Here is a 17,135-nt window from a genome sequence, read left to right on the forward strand (position 1 = left end):
GAGGGTGATTATTATAATGACTATTTACAATTGCTAAGAAAATACTTAGCCACTGATATACAAAGGATATCAATCACATCTTTAAAAAATTACGTAATGAGGGGCGCCTGGCTGGCTCATAGGAAGAGCATACAACTTGATCTTGGGGTTGTGAGTTAGAGCCCCCAGTGGGTGTAGAGATTACTTAAGTTAATAAAACTTGAAAGTTTTTTTTTAACTGCTTAAAGAGAAATTGTGATGAACCCTTTGAACTTGTACATTTTTTAAAGCTTCACCAGTCCCTATGCTACCCATACATTTACCTAGCATTATAGATTGAGCTACTAGCACATAGAGTCTGTATCTGTGTTTTCCACCTATTCTCAGTCCCTAGAATAGTAAATGGAATATAGTAGATACTCAATTAGTATTTGTTGAATACTTATCCACATTTTTGTTGAATACAAAATCAGGGTCCATAAATTTCCTATAGTCTGTATAAATTCCTAAGATACTGTAGTTTCTCAATGAAGGGATTGAAATGGAATTCTAGAGACCTAATGTATGTTCATTTCCTAGGTAAGACTAGCATGGTTTTATGGTTTTTTTAATCTTAAAGTTGTACCTCCTCACACTGCAAAATAATTGTCGAAATGGTTAATTTTAGGTGTGACCAAATTAAAATTACTCCTCAAAACTGGCTAAAAAGCAAATAGCTGAAAGCATTGACATATCAGAGGTATGATTTTCATGGTTTACATGTATACATATTAATTATGTTATTCAAAATAACCTCTGAAATATATATATGCATACACATATATAAGCAAACTACATTTAAGATATAAAATAATTTCATGATTTTTTTTAGTGGGATGAAATCTAGAAATCTTGCCCAACCTGCTCTTATTTATAGATATGAATAGACAAGCCACAGAATCTGGAGAGATTTGCTCAAAGTCAAGTGTTAGTTAATGAAACACCTGCACTAAGAACTAAGACTCCTGATTCCTGGTTCAGAGCTCTTTTTGCTATCCCTGATTTCTTTCTAAATGATCATGGCAACTTTCCATTCCACTGAGCACTAACTCTGTCCTGCCAAACACATGTACATAAAGCAGGGTCTTACTGTAATACTGACACTGCTCTGGAGAAAGGGGAAGGCCAAGGTGATGTTGATGTCTATTGATGATAATATCTTCATTTGAGGTACCACCTTTCCCCATGATCTTGAAGAGACACATGCATTTGTAACTTAAGGAGAAAAAAGTAGGATCAAAACAAAGAGGTTTCCTCTCTATTAATTCACTTTGCTCAGTACACCCCAGAGGCTGCTGAAGTCTTTACTCAGTTTTAAATCACTTCCTTGATTGGGTTCTTGCCATTTCTTTTATAGCTGGACCACTCTATGATCTTAGGCATTAAATCTTTCTCTAGTCTAGACTAATATTTCTTACCCAGGGTTGTGTACTGTTGAATCCTGCAAATGCAGAATCTGTTTTCTCAGAACTAATGAAACAGACATAGTTTGTTTTATATGACAGAAAGACTAATTTGGGGGGACTTCCAAAAAGGATCTTGGATATCCTTAGTAACTGACAACCAAATCTATTAAGCATTTTTTAATTATGGAAAAATATGGAAAAATTGCTCATCTTCAGATGTGGGAATGTACAATCAGGTATTGCCAGACAGGTGACAAATATCATTAATCTAGAATGATTGGCAACAGATGGGGAATACTGGAATCTGTAGGCTGCTCTACAGTCTATCAATGTGTATGTTGGAATTTTTTCCAGAGGAAAAGGAGGCTTGGATTTGTTGGAGAAATGAGGACTTGCTTTATAAAAATTCATTTTATCATGAGGTGGTCAGGACATGTGTATTTTATAACATGAAGGAAACCCCTATATCACCTCCTATATAATAAACCCTATATAATACCCGAGTCAGTATTGTGAGAACTGATGGTATTCCTTGGGGATCATCCAGGTCCCTCTCTGGGGCTTTCCTCTTGAGTGATTTTTACTTAGTGGTGAGAATCATGCAATTTTGAGAACTGGTGGGGACCTCATAAATCACCTGTCTCCTGTGGGACCAAATCCCACCTGCAAAGAATGACTAGAAGATCAGGAGTCATTTGTTCAGCCACTCAGAGGTTCTGAGAAAGGATACTGAAATTTTGGTTTAACACAAAGTTTAAGAATCATCCTGGTCCCTAAGTTCTGTTTTCCAGCAACTATTCATCAGACCTGGCTGGTACAAAGAACAAAATTTGCATCTCTCAAAAATTTTCATGACAAGTACATTTTATTGCCTTAGATACACTGTATTTGTGAGATACATTAGGAAGTGTTTTAAGAATATATCTAAAGCATCACAGTATCAATATTTTGCAGAATATGGAATACATACTTTTTCTGCCACAGGAATCCCTTTACTAGAACATACACATGCGCTCGCTCTATCTCTCTCTCTCTCTCTCACACACACACACACACACACACACACACACACACACACACACACACGATAATTATTTGCAGAAATGGAGTACTTACTATAGATGCTAAATGCCTTGCATGGATTAATTCACTTCCTCTTCAAAAAGAACCCTTTCTACAGGCACTATTAGAACTTTTATAGATGAATAAATGTAGACTTAGAGAAGTTAAGAAAGTTGCTCATAGGACTGCAAATACAATTCAAACTCAAACAATCTGACCCCAGAGCTTTGATTCTTCATCTATGGGATGAATGTTTGAATCCTCTGGGCTCAGCTCATTCATTTCTAGATTCAGGTCTGTTTCTAATCTTTCAAAAAGAGAATAACCAGGAGCACTTGGTTAGCTCAGCTGGTTAAGTGTCTGACTCTTGGTTTTGGTTCAAGTCATGATCTCACTGTTTATGAATTTGAGCCCTGCATCAGGCTCTGTACAGAGTCTGCTTGGGATTCTCTCTCTGTCTCTATCTCTTCCTGGCTCTCTCTCTCTCTTAAAATTAAATAATCTTTTAAAAAGAGTGAGAATAACCAGTTTCAACTCAGAATCACAGAGGACCTTAGAAAGCTAGTTAGTCTTTGCTGTGAATGATAGATCTAGTAAGGCTTATCCTAGCCAGCCAACCCCGCCCTTGACCTCAACTTCTGTACCTTCCAACTGATGTCTTCCTTGTGCTTTCTGGGTACGGCATCTACAAAATATTTCTCTCTTTTTTGTAACAGACGTGTGTTCCCACCAACTCTCTGGTTCTATGGCTGATGTTTCACTTCCTTAAGAAATGTTTTAAAGCTTTCTAATGGGCTCTCTCCAGTTCACATTGTCATGGGGATCTGTTCTTATTTGTCTGTTTACGTTTCTTGGGTTTTTGTTTTTTCCAATCTAAGTAATACGATCAGGAGGTAATGTATCCTGCTCTCCAGCTGCCCAAATTTAATTCTACAGCCCTTCCTATTTACAGTGGAGGTGTTTTATTTCAATTCTGCTCATAAAATGAACAAAGTTAACAAGATATGCCTGAGATAAACAGCCTTCCAGAGATCATGTTTCTGAAGCACGACTTAGCACTTTCTGTCCAATTCCACCAAAAGAATGTAAGCCTAGTGTAAAAGGACATATTGAAATATGTGGGCGGGGAGTGGATAGGAATAGGAAACAGTGGATAGAAGAGAGAGACGGGCACAATAATTGCCTCGATTTCAATGATCTGAGAAAGGAATTCTTCCCTAGGTTGGTCCGTCATGACAACATAAGTAGAGCACACAGGTCTATGAAGAAGTAAAGAGAAGGTGGTGACAGAAGATTTTCCCGGATAGGAAAAGGCATCTTAAGTGTTTCAGAGCTGGTTGATAAGGAGGGCCATAGGTTTCCAATAACTTATGAAATACACATCTATCACAGACCAGTGGATGAAAGCCAGTCCTTACTTGGAAGGAGGATTACGTTCAAAAAACGATCTGATGTCTTTAGCTTTTTATTAACAAGGCTAAAAGTAGAGAAGTCTATAGTGGGTTGATGACAAAGGGGAGAGATTTTACGCTAACATGTTGAATATGGCTTATTCTTTTTCCTCTTTATGCTCCATTATGCTCAGGGCCTGGCACAAAAATGACAGGTTTAGCCTTGTGGAATTAAAAAAAAAAAATGCTTTCACTTAAACACATGAGTATTGAGATAACTCTGCTTTCTTTTTTAATTAAGCACAATGGAAACTTTAGTCATGAGCCACTCCACTCTGTCTCATTAAAGCTGGTTATTCACAGGCTTTCTGATTGGGTCCCATAATGGGAAAATGTTTATTGGGGCATGGGGGAGAGGTTGTTGCTGAGCTACTAATGATACCATATGTGTCCAAATCTACAATCTTATTACTCCTGTGGGTCTGCAATATTATATCCATTTCGGCTATGCAGCGTCCATGAAGCAACTCAGAATTAATCAATTGTTATACAGCAAGGCGGCTGTTGGGTATTTCTAGGAAAACTTTTGGTGGTAAAAGGAGGACATACTATGTACTATAAATGGAATGGAAATGGGTTTTTAATATTAAAACTACTTGGGAGAATTAGCAAGCAGGAGTAAACTGCGTGACAACTTAAGAATGCTTTGCACTAGCTATCCGGCGGGTGCCATTTTCATGTTGCTATGCAGAGTTTATGCTGTAATTAAGCAATTGTGCAGTACAGCTGGCTCTGAAATATGAACTTACACAACAAAACATTTAATAATGAGTCAAGCAGGTATTTCTGACTCCTTTACCCAAAGAAAGGAAAAGATGGGGTTTGCTCTGGTAAATGGAAACCTGCCCTTTATAGCCCTATGTACCAAAAGTAGGCATTCTGTAAACTGCTAGCAGAGAGGGTTGTTTTAGATGCACTGAGCTAACCCAGAATGAAAATTCTCTTCTTTGGCGCCGTAGGAAAGGCAGGGATGGGACCCAGGGAATGGCTGTAATGGATAACAATGAAGCTTAGAATGGTCCAAGAGAAAATGCTTACCAAGGCAACCTTTACTTTGATGTGATTACAGGCTCACCTTTTCAGGTGTTTCCTTTAGGTCATTTAAGTAGATCATTCAATAGACAATGTGGTTAGATTATTAGATGTAGCCTGGGGATGTTGATTTAAACCTGCTATTGTACAGATGTCTTTACCCTTGATTTAGTTTCCCAACTGTTTGTTCAAACTTCTCTCTTCGATATACCCATCAGAAATGAAAACAAACCAGCATTCAACTGATATTTTGGTTTTTGAACTGTGGATGTTGAACTGACCTATCTTACATCTTGACAAAAAGGATGGATTAGCTCTCAGTTAGCTCAGCCTTAAAGATTTCCTCTCCTTCAGACCTCTGTGGCATTTCTCTGGATTCAGTCTCATGGCACATCTAGGTACTAATCCTCTCTGAAGCAGACTGATTTAATCTTCTCAAATCACAGCCCTTAGTTTTATATCTTCTAGAATAAAGGGAGAGGGAGCGGGCTTCTCTTATTCCTCAGGTTCAAGCTGAACACCCCACCAATTTCACCCTTCTGTTCCTGTCAAAGAGGCATGCACCTGTTATTGACCTCTGGCTGCAATCCTCAGAGGATAGAAGCCACTAGGTTCACAGCAAGTAGAAAGGGCAGTGGTTAAAAAACTACCTGACTCTGGTCTTTATGCTTAGAGAAGTTTCTTGACAATCATACCACATAATTATCCTTCTGTTAGATAAATAGTTCTGGCATAAAAGCATTGGATGTTTAGCTTAGGTTGTAATTTGGATCCTTGGACTGTTATTGGCAAAGACTGCCTAATCTTATTCTCACTAGTCTAGGGGCATTTATTTTCTTGGGGAGAGCATTTAGGTGTGGCTGTGTGTGATAGCATGACACTCAGATTCTGTGCTCCAGTCACAACTGGCCAAGTGACAATCACACCCAAGTAGTAAAGTGATCATTCAAAGCTGGCCGCTCCTTCTCTCTAGGAGAAATGCAACCTTCAGGGTCAACCAAGGAAACCTAGCTATTCTGTTCAAAGCTAAATAAAATCTAAGACTTGTAGGTCATCTGAGAGTCAAGCAATGTCATTGTTAAACCTCCAAAAGAAGTTAGGAACTGGGGAATTGCTTCAGGGGCATGTTTGGCATAAAAAGAAAAAAAAAACAAGGATGGAAATTCCCAAATTATAACATGACCTAGATCCTTCACAAAGCTCTTGTTTCCACAAAGCTGTCGCCCAGTGCTATTTTCATCAAACCCAGCCTTCATTGGAGCATTGTCCTGATACAGCTAGTTTTAGCAAGAGCACTTTGGCAGAGTACCAGTGACAAGTGCAGCGATGTTGGCACCATTTAACCAGAGTGCTGTTCATTGCTTCCTGCAGAGACAGCAAAATGTAATTCATTTCTGTTGATATCAGTAGCCGCTCTTTGTCTAAAAGGGCAGAACATGTTTTGCAGTTGGGCTCTTAGAAACACACCCCTTTCCCACCGATGTAAAGACAACCCCATTCACCTCCATGATTTCATAGGCTTCACTCTTTTTTCCTCAAAAAGCTGAGTCACTGTTGCCATCAAGGGCCTCTGGTCATATCTGACAGACATCTCAATGTGAGTAGTATGGAGGCCAAGGATGCTAGAAAAACCATGCTTCCGTAGAAAAGGAAATAGAGGAATGAATAGAGAGGAAAGGCTCAAATTTGTGGAGGGATTTAACAGAGATTTTGGCTCCAGTGCCACTTATATTTCAAATCTCCTTGTCCTCCAGCTATTTTATTTGCACTACAGAAAAATGGATACCAAATACCCACACACGTGTGACTAAAACCATACATGGCCAAGGTTCACAGAGAGGTTAATTCAATTTACTAACACATGGCTAAAAATGACTGCCTGAACCATGGCCATGGCTGACTCTAAGAAAAGAGCTAAGCTTTGGAATTTCACAAGTACATATGCATCTGTGGTGATTAATTCTCTGTGTCAACTCGACGAGGTCATCAGGTACCCAAATATTTGGCTGAAAGTCAGTCTGTGAGTGTTTTCAGTTGAAGCCAATGTTTAAATCAGCTGACTGAGAAGAGCAGAGTATCTTCCATGATATGGGTGGGTCTCATCCAAGCAGTTTCAGGCATAACCCTCCCCTGAGTAAGAGAATTCTCTTGCTAAACAGTCTTTGAACAGAGGCATTGGGTTCTAAAGATTTTGGACTTATTGGCTTTCGTAATCACACGAGCCATTTCCTTATAGTTAATTAACATATATATTATATATATAAGTATATATATTTATCTCCTATATAAGTGTATATCTGTATCTTATGTATATATAAACCTTAAAACAATTTTAGACTTGAGGTCTAGGCTGACCAGCATACTCTCAGTGCTGGGAATTCCTTTACACCTGAAACAGAACTCTTATTCAAATACAAATGCCTCTGTACCACAATACAGGTGTGAACATATAACATTCACATATTTGATCATTCTTTCTTACCTTAAGGGCTAACCATTGTCTATCTTCTTCAATCGGTACCTCTAAGACCTAAGTTTTAGTCAACTACAGTTGAAGCCTGATAGCCTCAGATTTTCCCTAGGTACAAGTCCAATCAATAGTGAATAGAGATTATTATTATGATCACCTAAAACTCAGCCAATAGCCAAATAGTTATATTGTCAATGGTTCTCTAGAACACAGCCAAGATTTGCAGTCCTGATTGTATCAAAATATATGGCTCTATGTTAAAAAAAAAAAAAAAAGTCAAACATGAAAGGTTTATTTCAGAAAAATGTGGTAGTCAAGGGTGGTCAAAAACACATTTCCTTAAATTTTATGCTATTGTTTGTGTTAAGTTTCTTACATTTTAGAAGAGAGAAGGCAGTCTGAGGAAGGCAGATGGCTAGAATATTAGAGAGCATGGCCCTGCCATCAGAGAAACTGGTGGCGAGGTTATGTTCTGTAACAGTCTCTATGGTATATCTGACACATTTAGGGTCCTCAGTACTTGCATGGAGAAAATGAAGGCACTATGGGCTATCAGTAAGTGGTCACTTCAATGTATTATCCTTTTAATTTTAATCATCCAGATTTATTGTGGAAATACAACAGTTAGCATGTTTGAATATGCTTGCTTTCAAGGCTACCCAGTCACACTGATGCAGAAAAATAAATCCAACTTAGGTATTCTCTTCATTTTGTCATGTTTCCAAATAAGAAGCAACACAACATATCCCTAAAAGGTGACAAAGTACTGAGCTATATTATTTTTTGCTGGCTATTTTCCAAGATGGCTACCTAGTTCGAGAGAATACATGTGTCCTGAATCTCTTATTTTTTAAGGACCTCAGGAAAACCAATACACCTTAGCTCATCTGAGCAGGCAAGTGAAAAAGGGATTAATATTTACTGAGCACCTACTGTGTGCCATGAAATATTCATGTATATTCTTTTCTCATTTAGTCTTGACAGTAACCAAGTTTTTGGTACTTCCATAGAGAAGTTAAGCAGTTAGGTGACTTGTCCAAGTCACAAAGCTAGTAAGGGACAGCACCAAATTAAAACCTGTCTATGTGATGACTGGATCTTCCCATACTTTCTTACCCAGGCAGACTGTCACTTAGAACCAAACAAAGGCTTGGGAGTTCTGAACTCAACATTCTATTTTGGTGCAAAGCCACCCATCTTTTCAACTGTCATTTTTCCCCCCTCCATTTGTAAAGTAACAGTCACAACACATGTCCTATGCCATAGAACCATGGTCACTGGAGACTATTAAAATATATTCTAAAAACATTATATATATATATGTGTGTAATATATATAATATATATATATATTATAAATTCTTTAAAGTAGTGTGAAACTCTTGGAAGAAATAAAAGCATATGGTGATCAGTAACAGAATTTCATCAAACTTAAAATGGTGGGTACTAAAAGAATTGCTAATTTAAAAGACAGTTTTAAACAGGTTCTTAAATCAGTTCTCTGAGAACGTTACTGGTTCGATTAATAAGTACACATGCTTATGGACGTGCCAGTGAGAAAATATTTAAAATGACCCCATCTCTACTACAAATGTGTCTACGTTTCTACTCTTTTCACTCATTTCCTTTTTGCTCTTGGCAAATGACTTTGCTTTCTGCTAACATATTTAAGCAAATGAATGGTCACCATGTTTCCTTTCATATTGTGGACAAACACTGAAGATGTGAAGCAGAAGGTGTTACCTAGAATGCAGAGACCATCTGTGCAGTTTTCAGATTCCTGGCTGAGCCCTTCACAGAATTTGCCCCCATTTCTCGGGGGTGGTGCCGTGCACTCCCGGATCCGCAAATGCTCACACTCTGGGCTGCAGACTGACCATTCGCTCCACACTTCCCAGCTCCCATCCACTTCAAGGGAAACAAAAGGAAGCCCCATTAGAATGAATTGCGCACAAGTCAGGAGACTCACCCCAGGGCTGCTGCTGTTCTTAAAGCTGTATTTTAAAGAAATCACCACCACCACATAAAACAAAATAACTTGTTTATCTTCTCTCCATGATTTCCTTCCTAAATTATCTTGCTATTTCAGGAGGAGACCAGTTACTGAATTTAGGCAAGCATTCATATCATCAGTGCCCTTGGGTTGGCTAATAATGTCATTACCCATTCTGTTCCCAGTCTTTCCTGCTCAGATGCCTGTTAGATGGATGGATAAAGTATGTGCAGTAACCACTGGTAATCGCCACTTCCTTGTGAGTTGACAGTTTAGAACTAGAGAGCAGAATGAACTATCTTTAAGCCCTAAAAGCCCTAAACAATAAAAAGTTAAACCTATATATATTGACAGTATTAAAGTAAAACAGGTCAGTCAAGCCCCAAGATACCAGGACTTACATAAATAGAATTTCATGGGTCATGGATTGCTGCTGTATGTAGAAACTGAACAAACTGATTTTAATTCCACTAAAAATCGACCCTAGAGATAATGGCAGCTGTTTCAGGCAATTGTCCCATTTCCTCCTAGGAATAGTTCAACCATGCTTATGTGGGTTAAGATCATGCAATTTTTAATCGAGAGCAATTAGTCAAGAATAGGGTACAAAAAAAAAATACTGAACTTGAAAGCAAAGTGTCTGAGAATTTGTCTTGATTATGTTTCACTTATTGGCTCCTGAGTACTCCCTTCGTCTTACTTTACTATTTTTGTCAATTGGGGGATAAGAAAACTCACAACACAGAGTTAAATGACATTATATTTATAAAAGTATCTTGCACAGTACCTGGCACATAGTAAGCACTCAATAAATGTTGACCGAATAGGAGTTTAGAATGGAACTCCAGGAATAAGCTGTTGGTGAGAGCCTCAGCTTCGCTTTCAGTGGAACTAGATCTGAAATTTTAAAGACCCGAGGCTCTAGTCCAGCATCCTTGGAGTTAATGTTTTATAATGCTTGTGAGGCCTAGAATCAATTTATTTCTCAATGGGAGGATATGCTTTCCATAAAGAAAGTCATCTTCCATCTCATCTACTCCTCATTGTATAAATTGGGTTAGAGCCAAGAAGAGGTTTACAAAAGGACTTATAAAAGCCATATTTGGTAAAGGAAGTCTCTATTCAGAAAGAAAGGCAAACATAGGCCAAATGTAAAATAGCAACTTTGTGATACTGTACACTGTCTGCTGGTTTTACTACAAACAAATACAAAGCTGATAAGGTGAGTTGATTGGTAACTGATGATAGAGGGTCAAATTTCTGCTACCTATTTTGTGTTCCCAGACAACTCAATCACTAATAGTTACTGTGCCACCAAATGGGGGGACCCAGGGAGAGAGAGACGGGGATGGCTGAGCCCAACCAAACATGGCTAGTATAGAGATACGTTAGAGCATGATGGCTTACTGATGGTGAGTGTCCAGGATCATGTAAGCATTAAAAATATATACATATATATGCCCCCAATGAAGGCATTTCACCCATGTTCCACATTAGCACTTTGGACAAAGGCTGCATTCTGAGAACGTGGGAGAGGATAACTTGGGGAAGGAAGGTTATACCCCATGCTTCACACCAGCTTAATCATGTTGGTGCATGAGAAGGGGAAAGGGAATCTACACATATCTCACCGGGACAAAGAGAAGTGCACGTTATTTTCTGCACTGACATTCCCTCACAAAAGGCCCCACCATTGAGAGGAGCTGGGTTGGTGCAGGTCCGGGAACGTTTCTGCCATCCTCTACCACAGCGAACATTGCAGGCTGACCACTCTGTCCAGGAAGACCAGCCTCCATTCACTGAGAGAGAAAAATGGGGAGGGGAGAAAAAAAAGGAGAGACGTTTTTACTGATTGCCTACTATCTGCTAGACACTGTGCCATGGTGTTGTGAGTTTGGCATCCAGGGACCAAGAGAACCTTCAGACCCACACTGGCCCCTCCATCATGAGGCAGCAGTGGGGCTTCCCTCATCTCTGTCTCTTAGTCTGCTCATCTGACACAAGAGGGACACAGAATGTTCTTTGTGGGGAATTAGGAAAAACAGGATGAATTCGTCAATGTATCTCTCAAGCACTTGAAAATTTAGAGTACAGGCAGAGAATATCAGCATTTGAATTTCTAATACTGAAAATGCTTCAACACTAAATCCCAGGGCTTTTCTATTATGGAGGGGAATGCCTTTACTTAAATAGCTGGGAAGCTTTTTTAATACAATACCTGAGACATTCAGCAAAGAGTAATGTTTGTTTTTGGTGGATTTCCTATGCCAGGAGAGACACTGCCAAGAGAGACTGGGGTAGATGCCGGGTTTGGGAGGGATGGGAGACAGAAGGGGCCCACTTCAATTTTTTAAAAATATAAACACAATGGGAGAAAATAAACTTTTGGGGTTATTTTTTAAAAGAGAGGGATTGGAAATGTCACTGTCTCATGGATGTCCCATACTGGAGGTAAGAGCAAACAGTAATAGCGATAGGGATGTGTTCTCATCTACCAAATGGGAGAGGCAGGAGAGAGAACAGCAGTGGATGACCCCTGAAGTCCTTTCTGCTTCTAAACAGTGAAATCCCTCTACTCTGCTTTCTACCCTCCCTATGCATTCCTGGCCTTTGGGCTGGTCTTACCATACACCACCACCGTGGCTGACAGGCTCCTCCTCTTGGCCACGATGTTGGCGGCCATGCAGGTGTAATTGCCGGAGTCGGAGAGGCGTGCCTGTCTGATGATGAGGTTGTGGTCAGCCCTAGTATCAATGTTTTCATCTTGCTCGGAGTCAATGGGCTCCTCATTTTTCAACCATTCCACCTATAAGAAGAAAGGAATGTTCACTTCACCTTTCACTTATAAAACAAAACAACAAACCTCTTTTCTGGAATTGGAAGGTGAGTAGTTTTGGTGTGTGGGAGGGAGATAGATGTTCCTAAACTTTGGAGCAACAACAGTGACTTTTTCCCCTTTATTTCATATCCCATCCCTTTTATTTAGCAAATTTGGTATATTCAGGAAACGAACACTCAAGTTAATAAACTGGAGGCAGGGAAAGAACATAAATACCTACTGACTTTGACCCATTTTTAAGAAACGTGGTGGAAGAGAGAAAAGAGGTGTCTACAATTAGGTCATTTCATTATATTTCATTGTATTGCAAACTCTGATGGTAATGACTATGTGTCTATAACAGGTCTGCAGCTCACAAAATCAACACATCTATGCAGAACTTGTACTTTGTGCTGAGAGGATATTATGTTGTCAGACAAGGTTTCATGTCAATGTTTGCATTTGAACAAAATTTAGGGAAGGTGTGATAATGTATAAAAGGCCAATGTAATACAGATTGAGGCAACCACAGGCAATTAAATCCAAATCTCAGTGTTCTCTAGTTTTGGAGATACATTTCTTTGGTGATCAATTGTGTTACTCCTTCAATGATGCAACAGACATTGGGTTAGATGCTCAGCACATTTAAGGCCCAACCTCTCTTCTGGGGGAGTAGTTTTCTAACACCCTCTGGGCACAGGCCACTTCCATCTGATTTATTTTCTCTAGATCATCCTGGAGAATCTGTTTTCCTCTTTCTAGTTCCACTTTTATCTTACCCCTGGTGTTATACTGGCTAGTATAAGGCGATTATTTAAGTTTACTATGGTTATTAAGATAAATAGAGATAATATCATGCCTTCTAGGCATAGAAGCAATGACATTAGGTGGGATCAGTATACTAGCAGTCCTATAAAGGATATGACGAAGGCCAGGAAGATAATGATATGCACCACAGACATTTGATAATTATAGTATTAACCATAATCCAATGAGTCAACACTATCTGTTTTGACTTAAACTAATGATCATATTCAGTCCATTCTATTCCTTTTTGGGTTCATTCATAGGCTAGACTTGTGGCTAATAGTGAAATTAATAGAAGTGTTATGGTAAGCATGGTTGACAGGTTATTTGTCTGTGAAGCTCATGGTAGAGGTAGGAGGAGAACTATTTCTGGGTCAAATAATTGGAAAGTAATGGTGACTAGGAAAAATTTTATGGAGAAAGATAGGCGGGCTGATCCTATCAGGTCAAATCCGCATTCATAAGGACTTGCTTTTTCTGCAGAGATGTTTAATTGGGGCAGTCATCCTACCCTTTTCCTTCCTTGAGCATTGAGAGAAGACAGAGATGGAACCTATTGCCCCATAGATCCTCATCCTCCCCCAGCTGGGGTGCTCCACATTTAGTGCCCCTATTTTATCAGGCAGGCCAGTTTCACCCCAGAACAAACTGCCTTCCTTCCTCATTCTGTCCTCTGCTTTCACATCTGAACATCATCACCACTTTCTAGTGCCATCTCAGTAGCACTAAATGTATCTCATTTGACAACAAACATTTAGCTCTAGTTACCAGCATATGTCATATGTATAGACATTTAACAGACACATCAAAGCCATAATTTAACCGAGAAAGCAATAGCGGTGACTACACCCAAGAGACATCACACAGAAAGAAGCATGTGCACTGGGGGCCATTGCATCATACTCTGCCCACCACTGGTGAAGATAATTGAAAGGTGGTTTTAGGATAAGATACCTCATTCCTGGGCACCTGGGTGGCTCAGTTGGTTGAATGTCTGACTTTGGCTCAGGTCATGATCTCACGGTTCGTGAGCCCCACATCAGGCTCTTTCATGTCAGCAGAGCCTGTTTCAGATCCTCTGTCTCCTCTCTCTCTGCCCCACCCCTGCTCATGTGTGCATGCTGTCAATCTCTCTCTCTCAAAAATAAACATTAAAAAAATTGAAGCCTCATTTCTGTTTAAATCTAAAGAATTCTAATTTACCGGTAAACAAGGGGCAACAGTCATACAACAATTTGTTGTAGGTCTCTAATAAAAAGGAATTTATTTATAAGAAAACCTATTATGGGGCGCTTGGGTGGCTCAGTCAGTTAAGCATCCGAGTTCTGCTCAGGTCATGACCTAGTGGTTCCTGAGTTTGAGCTTCGCATTGGGCTCTGGGCTGACAGCTCGGAGCCTGGAGCCCACTTCAGATTCTGTGTCTCCTTCTCTCTCTGCCTTTCCCCCATTTATGCTGTGTGTCTCTCTCTTTCTCAAAAATAAACAAACATTAAAAATAAAAAAAAGACATATCATTCTTTATAATCAAATTTACCTTCAGTACTGCTCCATTAATGAGAGTTTAGAGTGCCCAAAATCATCATCATCCAAAAGCAACCCTCAGGGGCGCCTGGGTGGCTCAGTCGGTTAAGCGTCCACCTTTGGCTCAGGTCATGATCTCATGGTTCATGGGTCCGAGCTCTGTGTCAGGCTCTGTGCTGACAGCCAGCTCAGAGCCTGGAGCCTGTTTCAGATTCTGTGTCTCCCTCTCTCTCTGACCCACCCCTGCTCATGCTGTCTCTCTCTTTCGCAGAAATAAATAAAAAACATTAAAAATTAAAACACACACACACACACACACACACACAAACAAAAGCAACCCTCAAAGAGGGTTTTAGAAAATCAAATGGCACAAAACAGCCAAAAGAAGTCTCAAGAACAGCTTTTACTATCAAGAGGGGATGAAAAAGGAATGTGGTACTTGGCCATCCATGAAGTAAAGAAGCAAGTCTACCACCCTCAGGAGCTTCTGGAGGGTGCTGCCATGTTCCAGCCTGTACAGGTAGGTGCAAATAATGACCAAGAGCCCAAAAGCACTGCTCTAACAAAGCAGGACAGTGGAATGGATTTTAAAACACACCTGACCACAAGTCTGTGACAAAATGCCCTCCATTCCCCATGGATATTGCATATTTCACAGTCATTCACTTATTTACCTGATGAATATTCAGACACACACTGAATATCAGAGGTGGCCTCGAGAGTTCAGTAAAGTGAGATGAACAGAACCCGCATAGCCTCTTCTTACATGGATCTTACAGTTAATGGGTGAGATGGAAATAAAGAAGTCAATCTACATCGCCAACAGAAATTAAGAGCCAGGAGTAACACTGTCACCAACATCTAGGATGAAACTCTTACTGTAAGGTCAAGCGGAATGGACCTTTAAAATCACCATCATGCTATGACACTGGAAGGAACAATCTGGTTTGCTTAAAGTAGTTCTGGGAGCTTCTGTTCCACTCTACTATCCTAGTACAGAAGTTTTGAGTGTAAACTACCTGATTTTCTGATTGCTAACTGCCTTACTCTTGCTATTTGTGGCACCTAGAAAGCTGTTTCCTCATGTTCCCACCCATGTCTTCATTTACCAGAGTTCCCCACAAACAGCTGGCCAGTATGTCGGGCAAATGTGACCCATAAGCAAATTATTTCTAGAGAGTAAACAGCCAGAAAGGGCTCTGGAGATCAAAACCAAAGGAGTCCCAGCACCTGGAAATAAAAGAAAGCCTTCTTTAAAAAAAAAAAAAAAAATGTTTATCTTTGAGAGGGAGAGACAGAGCACAAGTGGGGGAGGGGCAGAAAGAGAGGGAGACACAGAATCCAAAGCAGGCTCCAGGCTCTAAGCTGTCAGCATAGAGCCCAATGCAAGGCTCAAACTCACCAACCCTGAAATCATGACCTAAGCCAAAGCTGGATGCATAACTGCCTAATCCACCCAAACACCCCATCAAAGAAAGCCTTCCTGAAGGAATTTCAGCTCAGAGTAAATTAAACCACCATCACAAAGTAGAGGTTTGACTTCAAATTGAAAACTTATATAAAAATAAACCATACACAAAATTAAATAGCCAACAGGCTAGGAAAATATTTGCTGAAAGTCTGGTAGAAGGGATAAAATATGATCCAAGGAATCTTAATCTCAATAGCTCAAGCTCTCTTACATCGATGATAATATTCCATCCTTGGTAATACAGCATAAAGATAAAGGAAAAAATATAAGGCAATTAGAAATTGAATAAATATCCTATACCACTAATAAAGTTAGCCAATGCAATGAAGGTTTTCCTATCAAAATGCCAAAGATTAAAATTATACACACATACATAGACACACACATACACGCAGTTTTTATTTTTCTGGTTTGGTCGTTGCTGAACCTGCAAAGCTTGGGATCTTTCTGCTACTGCTGTCTACCATTATCCACTTTCTAAGATGTTAGCAATAGCTTCTACCTGGGCTGTCTGCTGCTTCAATTCTTCCTCCACAGTTGATTCTCTACCAAAGGATAAGATCATGTTACTCTCTGGGTCGAAATCTTTCAATGGTCTTGAATCCCACTTAGAACAAAATCACAAATCCTTACCAAGGCTAACAAAGTCCTTCTCAGTTTGTCCCCCCACTCAGTTCTCCACCTCAGATTCCCCACGTAACCCCTGCTCACTCTACTCTAGCCCTACTGAAATCCTTCATGTCTTAGAAAGCTCAAAGCAAGTTCCCAGCTCAGGGCCTTCACACCTGCTGATTCCTTTGCCTGGAAGGTCTTTCCCACAGGGACCCGCATGGCACAATCTCACTTTCCATTCAGGTCTCAGATCAAAGTTACTTCCGTAGGTCTTGACTAACAGTCCTTTTTATTATAGCACCCCCCTCCCCCGCCTCCACTGCTTGCCCTGTCCATTTCAATCTTCTTTCTAATATTTATCTCCCTCTGATAATCATTTTTTTTAAGTTTATTTACTGAACGATTTTGACAGAGATAATATGAGTGGGGCAGGGGTGGAGAGAGAGGGAGAGAGAGAATCCCAAGCAGGCTCCCT

The 17,135-nt window shown here is 39.9% G+C and overlaps 1 protein-coding gene across 1 annotated transcript in view; it reads right to left on the bottom strand.

Annotated features, from left to right (window-relative positions):
- UNC5D (unc-5 netrin receptor D) overlaps window positions 1-17,135 on the bottom strand; it is a 236,217-nt gene that overhangs the window by 94,210 nt on the left and 124,872 nt on the right. Inside the window, exons 5-7 of the mRNA XM_077760653.1 lie at window positions 12,057-12,237; window positions 11,063-11,230; window positions 9,182-9,346 (exon numbers count right to left, since the gene is read on the bottom strand). Of these exons, the coding sequence (XP_077616779.1) occupies window positions 9,182-9,346; window positions 11,063-11,230; window positions 12,057-12,237 (514 nt within the window). The remainder of the gene's footprint in view (window positions 1-9,181; window positions 9,347-11,062; window positions 11,231-12,056; window positions 12,238-17,135) is intronic.

This window comes from Crocuta crocuta, unplaced genomic scaffold (genome assembly GCF_008692635.1).
Source record: "Crocuta crocuta isolate KB4526 unplaced genomic scaffold, BGI_CrCroc_1.0 scaffold546, whole genome shotgun sequence".
Classification (NCBI taxonomy): Eukaryota; Metazoa; Chordata; class Mammalia; order Carnivora; family Hyaenidae; genus Crocuta; species Crocuta crocuta.